Below are 18446 nucleotides of genomic sequence, written 5' to 3'. Positions count from 1 at the left end.
TCTGACTTATTAATGACTATTCCTCTGGCATGCCTGAATTTGCTCCATCTAGGATGTAGAAGCAAAAATGAATGAACTGGGAGGGATGGGTCCCAGTGTAGAGACAAATATAGAATAGTACAGACGCACTGGGAAACCAATATGGCCATAAAAAATATCCAAATTGGACTTATATAAAGTCGTCTCTCATCAGTTTCAGTTATTCTTTAATTCTTATTTCATACAAGTCCCAACGCGTTTCACCCACTGGCTTTGTCAAGGGACATTAAATTATTAGTGTTTCAGGCAAACTTCATATAAATAAATACATGTCTCTTAGACAGATTATAAGGTCGTATTAACCGCAGCTACTCCTAGCAAATGGCATTCCAAAATCAATACATTTCCTCTTTTTAAAAAAAAGAGTACTGTTCATGCTTATTGTCAAGTGGAGCTGCAACCAGCTCTGTGTTCTATGAAGAACACCAAATAGAAGCAGAAAGGGTGAAATTGAATTGAGAGAATACTGGAAAAGAGACAGATTGTGTACTTTCCCTGAAAGGGCCACATGCAGATGACTGCTTGCTGTGCATAATTAAGGAGATTTACATTGCACATCTCACATTGCTGCTATGCTGGCTCCTCTTACCTATGAGTAGCACCAGGAGATAATTGCAATAGCTATAATGCCCCACACATTTAGACTATGGGGCTCAGAAGCACAGAGTTTACCTAATTACTGAAACCGGATCCATCTGACCAAAGTAATTGATGAATCTGAAAATTGTGATATTTCTTTCTGACTTCTTGATGCTTAGTTAATAATATTCAGATAATCTCTTTCAGATCAGAAACCTCAGCCCCCCTTTCTCTACAGGTGTTAACTAGCTTAGTATTACGGTGATGGGTCTGAGTATTTTTCTTGATTGCATCTAAATTATGCTTGATTACATTTCAACTGGGGCTTCCTATGTTTCATGTCCCCTTGTCCCTGCTGCCTGTTTCGTTTCCATACCCCTACTTAAAGTGACTACAAAGAAAAGATCCACCATGGTATTTGAAGAAGTGGGTCCTAGTCCATAAAAGCGTTTGCTGGAATAAATTTTTGCTAGTCCTTAAAGGGCTACAAGTCTCCTGATTATTTATTCCTTCAATAGACTTGTATAGCTATCTCTCTGGAATTAGTTCCAGATAAGAATAAGCAAAATGTCATCATTTCAGACAGAGGAAGATGAAAAGTGGTTGTCTAAAGTTGTCTCTAGCTACAATTCAACTGAGGCAAGGACATGGTTGTGCTGATTGTGATGCTGTATGCTGTTAACTTACAGTGTTGCTGCCTTTCTTCTTTAACACTGCTTACCTAATGCGGATTCTGCCTGCTTCCCTGTGGGTTTTGTCAATAGCCCTCAGGCAATGTTTGGGTGACCCACGAAGAAATGGAAAATCTTGCAGCCCCAGCCAAAACGGTCAGTCTTTCCAATTAATAACAACTTGTATGTATACTATTCTGTATATTGTTGCTCTCTGGAACTGATTTTCAAATATTCAGTTTCATATTTGGTATAAAAACAGAGTTTAAGGTCCAATAAATTTCATATAAGGAAATTTCTGATAAATATTGCTAAAATATTTTTTTAATTTACTGAAATTCTGGTTTTGATCATATTTTGTCTCTGCCATTTTAAATACCTATTTAATTTTTTTCTTAGTACAACCATTGTTTAAAAATAATAGTTAAGCATACTAGAATGTAATAAATATTAGTATCAGTCTGCATTAGTATCAGTGCATTAGTATCAGTCTACAAAATCACCATAAACTATAATAGCTCTGTGTTGCTAGTGCAGTAATTAGGATGAGAACATGGACCATTTACGCACTGGGAACTTCACTGCCCCAGCTCCCATGCAGGAGGACAAATCGGGGGCGGACGAGGTGCACTAGGCCAAATGCCCCCCCATGTGGGTGCAGAAAGAGGTGGGGCAACCGGCCATGACTAAAATTCCAGCCTGCAGCCTGGCATGAAACCTCCAGTGCATAAACGGTCATAGTGTTGAAACCTGCATGTAAAATGAATGCTTTAACTAAAAAATCTGCCTCTAATCCCTGGGATTTAGTGATGGCCTTCTAAAGTTACATGATCATGAGAATCTATATGTTTAGGGGTAGGCTTTCATAGCAATAGTAATAATAAATAAATAATAAACTTCAATCAACCAAACAATGAAACAATAATAAACTTCAGATTACCTGAACCTGGCATAAACAAAGGATGCAATTCAAGATCCTAAAGTACCAATATTTTAAAATGGTTATATCAGCAGGAAACTGAAAATATTTTAAACAGGCAAATTATTTCTTCTCTCATGAAGTAACTGGATTACAATAATCACACTATTGCTGTCAGATATCTTCACCTTCAGTTCTAGCCTGTACATTTCCCCCCAATAAGTATGATTGAGAAGCTAGCTCTTCTCGGGGTCACATGCCACAATCAGTTTTCTGCTCTTAACTTGCATCTGTTTGACCAGGGATTTACATTTTCCCGAAGCTATAAATAGATCTTCCCACATTGCTTAATGTGCACTTCCTCTTACAAGAAAATATTTGCAACCAATTAAGTTTTGAATGCCTGAATTTCAAAATTAGTTGCAGTGATCATTCATCCCTTCCTGAAGAAGTCATCGCTGAGCCTGCAGGACCCGGCCAATTGCCACCCTGTCTCACACCTCGCATTTCTGGGGAAGGTGATTGAACGGGCTACTGCAGACCAGCTCCTAGCTTTCTTGGATGAAACTGTGGTCCATGACCCATTCCAGTTTGGCTTCTGAACTGGCCACAGGGTAAACACGATGATGGATGACCTCCTGCACCAGTTGGATGGGGGGGTTGGCACTCCTTGGGTTGCTAGATCTGTCAGCAGTGTTTGACATTGTTGACCATGAGTTGCTCGCCCACCACTTTGCCTGAGCTGGAGTTGGGGGACTGTCTTACAGTAGCTGATCTATTTCCTTTGGAACAATAAACAGAGGGTCACTGTGGAGGAATACCAATTGCACTATTACCGACTTCCATGCAGAGTGCTGCAAAGTACAGTACTATCCCTCACATTGTTCAATATCTGTATGCACCCTCTGGCCCAACTGGCATGAAGCAGTGTACTGATGACACCCAGCTCTATCTCCTTATGGATAGCTGCCTCAGCTCCCCCACCCCCCAAAACATTTTCCAGGTGTTTGGAAGCAGTGACAGTCTTGCTCAAACAGAGTCACCTGAAACAGCCTTCCAAGATGGAGGTCCTGTGGCTGCGTAAGAAAGAGCCAGGACAGGAAATGCAACTTTCCTGCCTGGACGGGTTAGAGCTTTCGCCCTCAGCCAGGAATCTGAGAGTGACCTTTGACACCTCCTTAACAGTGGAGGTATAGGTCACTAAAATAGCCCAATTGGCAGTTTTCCATGTTCACCAAGCAAGGCTACCTGGCCTCAAACCACCTAGCCACAGTGATACATGCAGCAGTCACCTCTAGGCTAGATTTCTGTAATTTGCTGTCTGCATGCCTCCCTTGTCCTTAACCCAAAAGTTGCAGTTGGTACAGAATGCAGCAGTGAGGGTTCTCACAGGAACATCATTGAGAGCTACATGCAACCGATTTTATGGCAGCTGCATTGGTTGCCAGTTGTATACTGGATCAAGTTCAAGTTATGGGCCATTTGTGGTCTGGGTCCTGCATACTTGAGGTACCATCTATCTCCCTATGCCCTTCGCAGGGCACTCCACTCTGTGGGTTCAAACAGATTGGTGATCCCTGGACCACAGGAAGTACACCTGGCCTCAGTCAGTTTCTTTTGCCTGACTTACATTTTTAAAATGTTGAACTTAGGTCAGAGGTGGTGCCCAGCAACACCCTTCCTAACACCTGCCAAGTACTTTTAGAAAGTGGGCACGGCCAAGTGGAACTTCTACTTAGCAGGGCTTCTGATTGGCTGTGCAGATTTTTAAAAATTCTCCAGCAGCAGCTGCCATCATAGCACAAGGATCTTCATGGAATGCCTGAACGTATTTTGTTTATCAGCAACAAAATATCTTGAAACAATATGTTTATTTAAAGTCGTCCTGTTAAGCAGAATATATGTAAAGCTGAAGTTATGCATAGCCTCACTCCCTGATATTTTCTGGTTGAATCCACCACCCTGTGTCTGAATTCCAAAGGTGCCCCAGAAGGCTGGGAACCTTTACCTTAGCAATTAACCTAATTATAAATATTTCATGAAAATAATTGTTTTTGCCTTTCGGTTGGAAATTGACAATTAACATTTGGTTTTATAATTCCATTTTGCTTTATTTACTCATTTTGTATTTATTTTGTTTTCTAACTCTACTGACCATCTTCTGACACTCCAGAAAGAGAATGAGGAGGGAAGTTGGGCTCAGGTATGACATTTTCCCACTTTAACAATTTCCTAGTACAGCTAACAATAAGCTAACATGAGGTTCTGAGAGTTGCCAGTGTTTCTGCAAATGAGAAAGCTCTTATTATCTAGAAAGAAATATTTCAGTGGCTTCCTTTTTTCTGTATAAAAGTTGCTGTTATACTGATTATTATTAACTCAATAAAGAAGCTTCGAGGGTTAATAGAGTGTTGCATTATCTCTGACATATCAGGGTTGCAGTTGGGGGTGCTACTAGATCTGTGTTTACAGAGGCTTAGGTCTCCTTCTGCAGCACTTAGTGCCCTTAGCCCAATGTTGATTGATGTGCCAGATCTTTTCTTGAGATGAACCTTCTGAATTTGATAGCTGTAATATACTCTGTAATACTCGCTTTTTTCAGAAGTCTCAGAATTTGGCAGTAATATTGTTGGGTGGCATAAATTATAGTGAAAATACCATGCCCCCACTGGCTGATTTGCATTTGGCCATGATTCAAAGTGTTAGTTACTACTGTAAAACACCTACAAAGCTTAACACCAGATTTCCTTTAAGATCTCCTTCCCTATAAGCCTATCAGCATAATTTATGGAAACCCTGTCCAGTATCCTACACCTTCTGAAGCAAGATGAATAGCCATCAGATACAGGGACTCTTATGTTTTAGCACATAAATCCTCTTTCCACAACCACCCACATAAATCATAAAAATTGCTGAATATGGTAGAAAGTGGGGAATCTGAAACGTGACAGAAATTAGAAACAAAAGGGAAAGTTTTGAAGGAAACTCGGAAGACCATCGCAACATGCTGAAGTCATCTGAAAATGACTTCGGCATGCTGGGGTCATGGGGAAGTGAGGTAAGGGTGACTCTCTGGTTTGGGGGCAAAACTCTATGGTTTGAAGCAAATTCTATCATTGAGTTTTTCCCAGAAGCCGAAGCATTGCATCCTGACATCACCAACATGCCGACATCATTTCAGGGTGATGTCAGCACATCGGGGAGCTCCCTGAAAGCGTCTCTACCCCCCACCCCCACTGGCAATGCAGATAGACTTGGCAACCCTAATAGAAGAGGGCATATGTCTGGGGAAAAGATGATTTCAGCAATAGAATTAGGCAGTATAGAGGAATTCATGCCTGGTTAATGTCTGCATTTTAGTAAATCCAAGTTCAAATACTAGCCAGAATAGCATAAATCTTTGGGTATGGTAACTAAAGGGAAGCCCTCATTAAATCTGCTTATTTTCATAAAGCTGTTAATTTAAAACTTACTCTGCTGTCTGTGATATCTTGTAAATTGTGTGGATCTTAAATCCATTTAGTATTCTAGGAGTCCTCTGTGGCACTGCTTTATCAAAATAACCAAAGCACAACCAAATATCACTCTGTCCTTGAATATATATAAAACATAGACAAGGCAGTAAAATTACTTTAGTACTCCTCCATCTACTTTTCACTTTAGCATTGGACAAGGCAATGGGAGGGACAATGATGTGAGCAATTCAGCAGGTCTTCTAACAGATACACAGGTATTTGCCAATCAGAAAAGTCAGCAAATATTCACCCCAAACAGGATTGTGCCAATAAGGATTTCTGTGTATACATTTCTGTTTTTTCCACAAATCATTGCATTGTTTACACTGTCTTTGGGGGAGTTACCCAGATTCTAGACAATAAGGAAGGGTGTGTTTGCCATTCAATCCTCAAAAGGGCTCTAGACATTGCTCACGAAAGAGGTGTAATTGCAGAAAAATTGGAAAGATGCACTTCCTTTTTTTTTGTTCATTGACTTCCCAAAGATGGTTTGTCATCTATATTTTTGATCATGGCCAGATGACTTCCTGTTCTAAGGAACAGCCTTCTAACTCACTTTAAGAGATGAAACTTCCAGATGCTCCTGAAACCTCCATTGGAAGGAAAAGGGCTCTGCCTTCATGAAAATCCTCCTGCTTTTCTTGAGGTGCAGATGTTCTGTGAGGTTTCTTCCTCCCTTTCCTGATAGTTATGATTTAGTTAAAAAGGTAAAGGTATCCCCTGTGCAAGCACCGAGTCATGTCTGACCCTTCGGGTGACGCCCTCTAGCGTTTTCATGGCAGACTCAATATGGTGGTTTGCCTGTGCCTTCCCCAGTCATTACCGTTTACCCCCCAGCAAGCTGGGTACTCATTTTACCGACCTCAGATTTAGTTAAGAATGAGTAATTAGACATCATTGAAGGCCATTTACTAATGTTGCCTTTCTATTTTTTTCTTGGAAGGAAAATAATGCATGGCCTTTAAAAAGTCAAGACAGGTGAACTATTCAATAGTCCCCAGGAATTTTCTCTGATTGTCAGCATTACCCATCTGTTGGCAGACCTGGAACAGCTAAATAGACCAAGGAATGGGTTATTCTCCATAGTCAAAATATTAAATATAGGGGGACACTTTCTCTTCAGTTCTTTCTTCTTTGTTCAATTGTTGTTGTTAGGTGCAAAGTCGTGTCTGACCCATCACGACCCTATGGACCATAATCCTCCAGGCCTTCCTGTCCTCTACCATTCCCCGGACTCCATTTAAGTTTGCACCTACTGCTTCAGTGACTCCATCCAGCCACCTCATTCTCTGTCGTCCCCTTCTTCTTTTGCCCTCGATCACTCCCAGCATTAGGCTCTTCTCCAGGGAGTCCTTCCTTCTCATGAGGTGGCCAAAGTATTTGAATTTCATCTTCAGGATCTGGCCTTCTAAGGAGCAGGCAGGGCTGATCTCCTCTAGGTCTGGCCGGTTTGTTCGCCTTGCAGTCCAAGGGACTCGCAAGAGACTTCTCCAGCACCAGAGTTCAAAAGCCTCAATTCTTTGACGCTCGGCCTTCCTTATGGTCCAACTTTCGCAGGCATACATTGCAACTGGGAAGACTGTAGCATTATAATATAGTGTTACCAAGCTCAGGTTGTTTTCCTTAGTTGAATTGTGGGAATTTCAGAAATTGAGAGGGGTCTTCCTCCTAATGGAGGGTCTAGAAACGTTTGGAAGTCTTGCCTCCTGAAGTAGATAGGAGTTCAGGATGCCATATTTCCCTTACCAGAGAAAAAAATCACTACTGGTAAGTTCAATTTTTCTATTTATTTCTTCCTTCTTTTCTGCTGACTAGAAATGTGGTTCACATTACTGTCTTATTTGGCTGTATTACTTGAAACTCAGAATGATATTGAAACATTACCAATTGTCTTCTTTCTTGAAAATGGGTAATAGTAACATCTAATTTTTTCTCGCTCCAGACTCTGGCTTACGGTGACATGAATCATGAATGGATTGGTAATGAGTGGCTTCCCAGTTTGGGTTTACCCCAGTATCGCAGTTACTTTATGGAATGCTTGGTAGATGCAAGGATGTTAGACCACCTCACAAAGAAAGATCTCCGTGTACACTTAAAAATGGTGGATAGTTTTCATCGGTAAGCTCAGACAAATAACAAAGTAAGCATAGCTGCATAAGAATCAGAGGCTTTTTTCACAGTACAAGACATAGAACTGCCAAATGTATTTCCAAATGTATCTTATTTCCAAAATGTATACCCTTGCTTCTAATTTTTAATCTATAGTAACCTTTAAAATGTGTTCAGTGTTTATCAAACATGTTAGGAAAAACCTGTTCTGTATGTTCAAGAATATCTCAAATTCCAAAATGTATTTATTAAGATCTTACAGCTGCGTTCACTCCCGGTCTGCACATCTGAATATATACAATTGTTCTCTTAAAAAAACATGCACACACCTACACCACAGAACCTTTAACATTCAGGAATTTCTAACTGCTTTATGATAGGCAATTGTTGTTTTTTCCCTTAACTGACAGTACAAGTCTACAGTATGGAATCATGTGTTTAAAGAAATTGAATTATGACAGAAAAGAACTAGAAAGGAGAAGAGAAACAAGTCAGCATGAAATAAAAGGTAATATTTAGTACAAAGATTTACTCCAGTGCTTGCCTTCTGAACATTCAATCTACTGATCTCTTAATATACCTGATGGGGAACTAAATCCAAGTCCTCTGGCACTTTAAGACCAACAAAGTGTTATTCAAGGTATAAGCTTTCACATTAATGCACACTTTTTCAGATACATTGAAATGGAAGTTATCAGTACATATAAGTAGAGGGTAAACAGCAAATTAGCATACAACATAAAGATGTTTAACAGATGGAAGGACCAAGCAAGATTAACAAGCTTAGTTTATATAGTTACCATTTGTTTGGGTTTAATTCTAAGGGAAAACTTAATGAAGGAACTAAATGTATCAAAATCAGAGATTGATGTACAGGTGTATCTTCTTAATTGTGGAATGCTGAGGATAATTAACTGCCATGATGCTCCGTCTGTCTCCTCTCAAGCAACCTTACACCAGGGTATCTCCTCTGTCCCCAGACCAGAGAAATACATTTCAATCTACCATTCCAAATTACATTAGATTCTGCTATTCATTATGTTACATTACAATCTACTATTCCAAATAAGAAATAAAGAGGATGTATTATTCTTTGGGGGGATTGATGAGAATACAGATGTGAGGAGTACATGATGTTAACTTATGCAGTGAGATAAGAAACCAATATTCCTGTTAAGTCCTGTGGGTTCTAAAGTTCTGAATGTTGTAATAACTTGTAATTTAACAATTTTTCTTTCCAATCTGTTCCTGAAGTTCTTTTACAAAAAAACAGCTACTTTGAGGTTATCTGTTGAATGTCCTGGAAGTTTGATATGTGATCCTTCAGGATTCTCGGGTCTTGTGATTCTTGATGTCAGATTTGTATCCATTTATCCTTTGGCATAGAGTTTGACCTGTTTGCCCAATATAGAGAACTGAAGGGTAGTTGGCATTTAATGGGATATATAATGTTAGATGAATAAGTCTGAGATGGCATATTTGATGTTGTTAGGTCCTGTGATCATGTTGTCTGGGTGCATGTGGCATCAAAGTTGGCACCTGGAATTATTCCAAGCTCTGGTACCAGTGTCTATGTTCAAGTTAAATGTTTGCATTTTTGTGGTTAGGAATTAAGATGGGGGGGGGGCTGTCTGTGAGCAAGTAAGATTCTGTTCCCTAGCACTTATCCAGTAGAGATTCTAAGTCATTGATTATGCATTGAACTGTTTTTAGTTGAGAGCTATATGTAACTACTAGTAGTGTTCTGTTATTGGAGAACTTGTTCTTGTAACAAGTTTTCTCTAGGTATCATTCTGGCTTTGTTAATCTGTTTCTTGACTTCATCAGGTAAATTCAGTAGGACTATAGACTATAAATGCCATATAATGGAGCATAAATTCCATATAAATGGTTAATTTCTGTCTGTACATCTTGGTTCACTTGATTGTTTAGTCAGTAGGAAAATACTTCTCTCCCTATTTTTATAGATGTGTTGGTTTGGAGTAATGACAGAGTCATACGCTGGATACAAGCAATTGGATTACGAGACTATGCAAACAACGTTTTAGAAAGTGGTGTGCATGGATCACTTATAGCCCTGGATGATAACTTTGATTATGGCAGTTTAGCTTTATTATTGCAGATTCCGACACAGAATACACAGGCAAGTAAATAAACTATGCTTTGTAATTTTTCATATGGTTTTGAACTATTATTTTATTACAACAGTTTTGGTTTGGTTAAATATAGGCACGGCAAATCCTGGAGAGAGAATACAACAACCTGTTGGCTCTAGGAACTGACAGACGACTTGATGAGGTAAGTAATCTTATTTTAAAAGTTATTATGAACAATAGCATAATAGATGTTTGATTGTTGGCAATTATAAGAACCCATGAACTAGACAATGTCTTAAAAGCCAACAAACAACATTTTTACATCCCCCCCCCCCCCAACAGTGAAGCGATTAAGGCAGGGTTTTTCAACCAGAGTTTCATGAAACCTTGGGGTTAATTATTTTTTATATATATTTTAAATTTGTTAAATATTTATCAAGTTACTTGACTCTATATGGTTGTGTTGATCTCCCCCCCTTCCCAAATGGCCAGATGGGCCTGGAGGGGGGTAGGAAGGGGAGGAGCTCTGGTAGGCATGTACACAGCTATGCTTCCCAACTATATTGTGCACGATTGTGCCCATTTCAGGGGTTTCTCAATGGTAAAAAGGTTGAGAAATGCTGGATCTCACTGTTACTACTGTGAGAATAGTGATATGTAACCCTCTCCTCAATCCCAAAGAAGGGCAATGCCAAAGAATGTTCAAACTACCGCACCATTGCACTAATTTCTCATGCTAGCAAAGTTATGCTCAAAATCCTACAAGCTAGGCTCCAGCAATATGTGGACCGAGAACTTCCAGAAGTACAGGCAGGATTTCGAAGAGGCAGAGGAACTAGAGATCAAATTGCCAACATACGCTGGATCATCGAGAAAGCTAGGGAGTACCAGAAGAACGTCTACTTCTGCTTCATTGACTATGCTAAAGCCTTTGATTGTGTGGAGCACAACAAATTGTGGCAAGTTCTTAAAGAGATGGGAATACCAGAGCATCTTATTGGTCTCTTGAGAAATTTATATGCAGGTCAAGAAGCAACAGTGAGAACTGAACATGGAATCACTGACTGGTTCAAAATTGAGAAAGGAGTTCGGCAAGGCTGTATACTGTCACCTTGCCTATTTAACTTGTATGCAGAGCACATCATGAGAAATGCGGGATTAGAGGAGTCACAAATTGGGATCAAGATTGCAGGGAGAAATATCAACAACCTCAGATATGCAGATGATACCACTCTAATGGCAGAAAGTGAAGAGGAACTAAAGAGCCTGTTGATGCGGGTGAAGGAGGAGAGTGCAAAAGTTGGCTTGAAACTCAACATCAAGAAAACAAAGATCATGGCATCCGGCCCTCTCAATTCCTGGCAAATAGATGGGGAAGAAATGGAGATAGTGACAGATTTTATTTTCCTGGGCTCCAAGATCACTGCAGATGGGGACTGCAGCAAAGAAATTAAAAGACGCTTGCTCCTGGGGAGGAAAGCTATGGCAAATCTAGACAGCATCCTAAAAAGCAGAGACATCACCCTGCCAACAAAAGTGCGTTTAGTCAAGGCTATGGTATTCCCAGTTGCAATGTATGGCTGCGAGAGTTGGACCATAAGGAAGGCCGAGCGTCAAAGAATTGAGGCTTTTGAACTCTGGTGCTGGAGAAGACTCTTGCGAGTCCCTTGGACTGCAAGACGAACAAACCGGTCAGTCCTAGAGGAGATCAGCCCTGACTGCTCTTTAGAAGGCCAGATCCTGAAGATGAAACTCAAATACTTTGGCCACCTCATGAGAAGGAAGGACTCCCTGGAGAAGAGCCTAATGCTGGGAGCGATCGAGGGCAAAAGAAGAAGGGGACGACAGAGAATGAGGTGGCTGGATGGAGTCACTGAAGCAGTAGGTGCAAACTTAAATGGACTCCGGGGAATGGTAGAGGACAGGAAGGCCTGGAGGATCATTGTCCATGGGGTCGCGATGGGTCGGACACGACTTCGCACATAACAACAACAACAAACCCTCTCCTCCTCCATTATATCAATACAACCTTTTAAGCTAAGAGAAGATTGCTCAAGATTATCCAGTGAATGGTATGGTGAGTGAAGATTGGCAGCAAGATCTCCCTAGGTCTAGTTTAACATACCACTGTTTCACCTTGCATTTTGAAGTCTTTTGAAAAGATCACAGAACTTGATATAGCATGTAAAATGTAACATTTGTGTGTAAACAGCCTGATGACAAGAATTTCAGGCGTGGCTCTTCCTGGAGAAGGCAGTTTCCTCCACGAGAAGTCCATGGAATCAGCATGATGCCTGGCTCTTCAGAAACTTTGCCAGCTGGGTTCAGGTTAACTACAACATCAGGGCAGTCACGAAAAATGGCAACTGATGGTACGTGCTCATGCTTTCTCAAAGCTGAATATGATTGAGTTTATTTTGTTAAGGAAAAGAGCATCCCAAACCAGACTTAACTATTTTTCCAATATAAAATATTGAATAGGCAACTGGCATCTAAGACTGAGAAAATTCACTCAAGCAGAAAGCTGTTTGGCTAGTGATGTCTGCCCCTCTGAAGCCTACTGCTGGCAGCTGCAGTTACTGTTCTTGTCTGCAAGACCAAGTCTTTGCCTAATAATATTGGAAAACCTAGTCCCCCCTCCCCCACGCTCCTACTGTCCAATTCCCTATAAAGCTTTTGTATTTGATTGGGAGTTCAGCTAACTCAAAAATCTGGGCACTTATGCCTTTGATTTCACAAGACATTCTTGCCAAATACTGACCTTTATTTACCAGACCTTCATCTCCTCTGACTTTCAACTGTTGCCTGAAAATATTCACCTTTTTATTACATTATTGATGACTAGAAATCAAGCCCATTTTAATCTGGAATAAAATGGGCGCTAGATGGGCACGGCCTCCTGCCCCCGACTCCCAAAGGCTTCCGCAGCTGTGGGGCCGCAGAAGTCTTTATCCTCCTCCCCCCTCCGGCCGGCATAAGGGTACAGTGGGGCCGGGGCTGGGGGGAAGCCTCGCGCCTCCCGAGCCGTCAGGCCGCCGGCAAGGGAGCACCCGCCAGCAACGGACCTCTCAAAATGGCCGCCGCCGACAGCCAGCCGCCGCTGCCGCCGACAGCCAGCCGCCGCCGAAAATGGCCTTCGCGCCTCCCGAGCCGTCAGGCCGCCGGGCAGGGAGCACCCGCCAGCCGCGCTAAGCGCGGCTGGCAGGTGCTCCCTTGCAAGTGAAGCAGGGAATGGGGAGCCGCGCGGCTCCTGATTGGCCCCTCCAAGTTTTTATCCTGGACCGGTCCCGCCCTAACTCCTCCCCACTACCCCTTACTCCTTTATACAGTCCGTGGCGCCCGTGGCGCCACGGGCTGTTTACAGATATCATGGGGAAAATATTTAAACTACTGAGATATCAACTGATGATTTGTCAATGGTATTTTAGTGGATTTTGTCTAGATTTAGGTTGGAAAAATGGGTTTCCCTAATATCCAATTCTAAAATGTTTAATCAGTAGTTATCATAAACAGCTTTCTGGACTAGGGTGCGGAGTCTTGATATCGAAACATTACTGAAAACCTCACAGAGAGTCTTGTACTTAGCTTCAGGGTATCATCTATTATAAGGCAGTATTGAATCAGTTCATTTCTTGGTGGAGCCCATCTAGTCCTCTTACATAGCACCCTACAGGCCTCTAGAACTTTAGTTTGTTATCTTTCAGTTTGTACCCCGTCCTTCCCAACACGCCAGCTCACAGCCAAGGCAGCTAGTAAAACATATAGAAGAAGAAGAAGAAGAAGAGTTGGTTCTTATATGCCGCTTTTCCCTACCCGAAGGAGGCTCAAAGCGGCTTACAGTCGCCTTCCCATTCCTCCCCCCACAACAGACACCCTGTGGGGTGGGTGAGGCTGAGAGAGCACTGATATCACTGCCCGGTCAGAACAGTTTTATCAGTGCCGTGGCGAGCCCAAGGTCACCCAGCTGGTTGCATGTGGGGGAGCGCAGAATCGAACCTGGCATGCCAGATTACAAGTCCGCACTCCTAACCACTACACCAAACTGGCTCTCAATACATGTTTTAACTAACCGTTTTGCATAATATCCCCAGCAACTGAAGACCTAAGTAGCTCTGACTATCCAGGACAGGATGATCTCTCTATAGATATCAGTCTGGGCCAATCCATTCCAGTATGTTAGAGCAGCCTCAACACCAGCCCTTCCCATTATTTCATCTATTTCCTTCTTTAAGCAGCAGCAACCTTGCAAGTACTAAGTTCCCTATGAAACACACTTTCTTGGGGCTTCTGGAAGCTCTAAGAACTGAAGAATTTTGCATCACTACAGTACCCAGAATACCTTAATTATATTAATTTGATGATGATTAAGGTACAAGTTCTTCTATTAGTCTAACAATACCATGTTCTCTACTGGTAAAGCTAACAGAACAGGGCCAATTTTGTATATTAGTATGAATTATTTAATCATACAAACAGTTTTTTAAAAAATACAGAGTTAAGGCATAGGTACTGAGTCATTAGCAATACAGATGAAAGAACTGGGTAAAATAGAACGACCAATTAAATGACCCACATATTGAATTAGAAAAGAGTTAGAAGATATTTCCCTTTGTTTTCTATTTTGATTCAAACATATTGTTTTACTGCTCCCAATTTACAGTTGCTTCAGCACGGTTGCAGAGGTTAGACAGTTCTACAGTTCGAACGTATTCATGCTGACAAGACTAGCTAAGAAACAAGAGCAGCATTTGAGCTGATGTGAGTATTCAAAGATAAAAACTAAGAGACTGTATTACTTATGAAAAGAAAAAGAATGTTTAGGGAACCATCATAGTAGGTGAGGCTTCTCATGAAAACCTCATGAGGAAGTCCTGTTCTCACCAAAGTGGTAAACTGGTATCTGGGGTGTACTATTGCAGATGGGACTCACATGATTTAATAGTTTTCCATTTTAAAAAATCCTTGATTAGGCAGACAGGAGGAGAGGTCAAGGTGGCAAAGGCTATGCCAAGAAGTCCTGAAGCAGCAGGACTAAGGCATAATTCCTTCCATCACTGGGTGTAGAACAACTCCTTTATCTGAACTGTTAATGCTTTTGTTTTCAGAACATCAGAGCCTATGCTAAGCTCTGACTTATATGCGCATGTCAATAAACCCAACAGGCAAAAAGCAAACCAACATTGTATATCTTAGAGGAATTATAGACAAATCATGACTTAATAGTATTTAAATTTGTGGTGGAATTTCTCAAGCTATTTAAAAGACCAAGGAAAAATCTGTGGAAAAATTGGCCTTTGAAATCATACTCTTCCCCTCCTCCCAACTGAATCCCCCTATGTCCTTTCTGAACACTCTATCCACCACTGTGATTGTTCTTGCAAAACCAGTGGCTATGACAATAGGAAAGGTACCTCTTGCAATTCATTCCCAACACCTAACCTCCCTGTCCTCATCTCCATCCTAACCTCAAGAGAATAGTTGCCTCAAGGAGATTCCTGAGGGTTTGTTTTAAAAACACAAATAAAACAGAATGTAGGAACAAAAGACATAATGATTTGTCCATTGATCTTCAGATTACCAGTTTTTGTACACAGCATTTCTCCCTTTGGCTTCTGTAGAAATGAGATTATAGAACCAGGATTCTATAAAATCTATGTAGGTTGAACTATAACTTACTTTGAGAGATTTTTTCCCCTCCAGCCTCAGCTTCTTGCCCTCTGTTCTAAGCACCTAACTTCTCTTTTAGATAATATATAATATTCCTCATATTCCACAAGCATGGCTGGTTGTTACCTGTCATGCTATTTTTTAGCCTAATGTAAGCTAATTGAAATCAATGGTTTACCTTTCTTCTAAAGCAAAAGTATTAAAACAAAGATCAAGAAGGGAAATGTGGAGTTGGAATGGTATGAAACTAGAGCAAAATTAGCATGCCCCAAGAGTGCAAGGCCATATGCTATCAAATAATTTCAAATAACACTGCCAGTTCTCCCACCAAAAAAGGCAATGCTTTTACAAACTTCAGCCTTATTAATCTAATTTTTATATTGTTGCAATTTGCTTAAACATCCAAAACTTAAAAATAGAAACAATAAACTACAGAATGAATGAACTGTGGAACAGTCCAAAACAACAAAAACACACTGCTCACTGCAATTTTAAGTACACTTTCCTTGAAGTAAGCCTTGTCAAAGATCATGTGACTTACTTCTGTGTAGGCTTGCTTAAGAGGGCTCCTAAAGTAAGGCTTGTTTGTAAAAATGAATGCTATACTAACTGGAAAAAATGAGTGGGTTAATAGCATTGCAGTGAATAAAGCAACCATATTTCTTACTATAGTGTTCAACTTACTGACCAATTCATCACTAGCTTTCAGATCTTAAGTTTTCCACTATAAGGAAAACCACTAAAGGATCTATTGCATATTATGTGTCTATTGTTCTACCAAAAGCAAAAAAGGCAGCGTTCTCCTAAGAAATGTCTTCTTTGACATTACTTCCAATTGCTTATCTGTAATTTGTTTTCCCCAAGTGGGATATTTATCATGGCAGTCCTAAGCAGAACTCACCTTTCTATTCAAATCAATGGGATTACAAGGCTGTGACTTTGTTAGTGTTACTCTGTTAATGTATCAACACCTCTTCTTAGATTCTTTAAGCGAACAATTATTATGATAGTTAATGTCAGCAAAGGTTGCAGTTTTCCAACAAATAATATCAACTTTGCAAAGTAAATGGCATTTGTATGGTAGGCTGCAAAATTGGTGGCTTGAGCCTATACTGTTAAAGGGTCTAAGATATGAAGCTAGAAGGCTACTATTGTATCATTTCTCCTGTTTTCCCACTAATGCCATTACCCATTATTATGTCCAGCAAGCTATCCCACTGTATGTTCATTATCTGCCACTGATACTGTTTAGAAAAATGAGCTTACATGAAGGAATATTGCAAATAAGCTTGTTACTGATTTTACTGTTTTTCCCAATTATAGAAGTCACCTCTTTCTTCTCCTTTACCTGAAGTGCACTACCGCCATCTCAAGAACCTTTTTAATCAAGAACAGGGTAAACAGTGAAGAAATCATAAATAAATGTTTATCAGATAAAAACGTGTGGCAACCTTTTTACACATTTCAGTTGTTAAGGTGCAGCCTGTCAAGAACTATTGCCATGCAACTCCCATTTATTTCAATGAAGTTTATGTAGGATATGGGTACCAGTCCCACTGAAATGAATGGGGAATGTGCAGCATTAGTATTGGACAGACCGAATCTTCTAGATATTTCAATAAAATAGTTACTAAATAATTTTTAAATTAAACCCCAACATAACTTTCATCAGGAATCTGGCCAAAATGAAATGAAGACACTCATTTTTAAACCTGTTTTCATCTGTTTTATTGTAATATAATAGAATTTACATATTTGCCGTGTATGTATTTCTTTAATATGTGTAAGTCTCATGTAAATTAATATAAATATGATTTTCTAAACAAATTAAATCTATGGTACATGGGGTCTTAGTGCAAACACTTGACAATTACAGTGTCAATTCTACTTACTGTTTGTATCTTTCCATTCCACCATTTTTACAGTTTTGAATTGTAGCTGTCAATTGGATATGTTTAGCAGAGCTGTTAGATGCTTCAACATGTTCCAACTTTTAAAAAAAATTCTGTCAATACTTAAAGCTCAACACCTGCCTCTGATTATTTACAATAGAATTATTTAAATGTGGAACTGGAGCCAAAAAAACATGGACCTACTAAGGCAAACCGGAATTGTTATATATAATCTTGTAGCACAGCACTGTGATGGCTCTCCTTTTTAAAATCAACATGAACAAAAAAACTGTTGCAAGAGTCAAAAGCAATTACAGGAAATTAACAAAGACATTCTCCTCATGGCTATTCATGGACCAAGAAGAAGCTTTCTTTTCTAAGAATCTTTTTCCTTCCAATTTCTACATATGCCAGCCAACATCAGAGTCAAACAACCAGCCAAAAAAATAAGGGAAAAAATTCTGATCTTCAAGCTTTCAGTTGTATAAAAATGTCCTCCCATTTTGTCACTATCATAAGGTATTAGACAGCTGTCTGTCTAATGTTACGCTTTTATCCAAGATGGCCTTGTTGAGACTTCACTGAAGTCACTTTATCAGAGGAACTAACTGAAAGACAGCAAAGAAATATCCAGTGTACAAAAGTTTAGAGGAGAAACTATTACCTGCTGTGGCTTCATTTGGTGGTGTTATTGGTGTTTATTCTTTGTTTATATGGGAAGTTTCAAAGTAAGACCTATTTAATACTGTCATTTACCTGCTATTTGCTAATCTCCTGCTGCCTGATCATAGCTTACGACCTGCCTTTTGGTTATTTCTTTCAGCAGGTTGATCTGCCAACATCTTGCACGTACATTTGTTTTATTGCGTACTTTTATTTACCAGACTTCACTTAACCAAACGGTGACAGATTTTGCTCCCCTGCTGTCAATAAAAGAAACTCAGTGCTGTTTACATGTT

At 40.1% G+C, this 18446-nt stretch overlaps 1 protein-coding gene across 16 annotated transcripts in view; it reads left to right on the top strand.

Moving 5' to 3' along the window:
- Window positions 1–18446, top strand: part of PPFIA2 (PPFI scaffold protein A2) — a 230818-nt gene extending 212372 nt beyond the window's left edge. For 15 of the 16 annotated variants that reach the window (XM_077338920.1, XM_077338919.1, XM_077338924.1 and 12 more), the window contains 9 exons: window positions 1383–1445; window positions 4382–4411; window positions 7666–7841; window positions 8243–8340; window positions 9800–9975; window positions 10062–10130; window positions 12141–12300; window positions 14589–14686; window positions 16919–18446. In XM_077338920.1, the coding sequence (XP_077195035.1) occupies window positions 1383–1445; window positions 4382–4411; window positions 7666–7841; window positions 8243–8340; window positions 9800–9975; window positions 10062–10130; window positions 12141–12300; window positions 14589–14647 (831 nt within the window). In that variant the 3' untranslated portion in view covers window positions 14648–14686; window positions 16919–18446. Of the gene's footprint in view, window positions 1–1382; window positions 1446–4381; window positions 4412–7665; window positions 7864–8242; window positions 8341–9799; window positions 9976–10061; window positions 10131–12140; window positions 12301–14588; window positions 14687–16918 lie in introns of those variants that run through there. The other variant, XM_077338928.1, reaches the window with a different exon arrangement.

Source organism: Paroedura picta, chromosome 5 (assembly GCF_049243985.1).
Source record: "Paroedura picta isolate Pp20150507F chromosome 5, Ppicta_v3.0, whole genome shotgun sequence".
In the NCBI taxonomy this organism is placed as follows: Eukaryota; Metazoa; Chordata; class Lepidosauria; order Squamata; family Gekkonidae; genus Paroedura; species Paroedura picta.
This window is presented reverse-complemented; position numbering and strand designations above follow the sequence as displayed.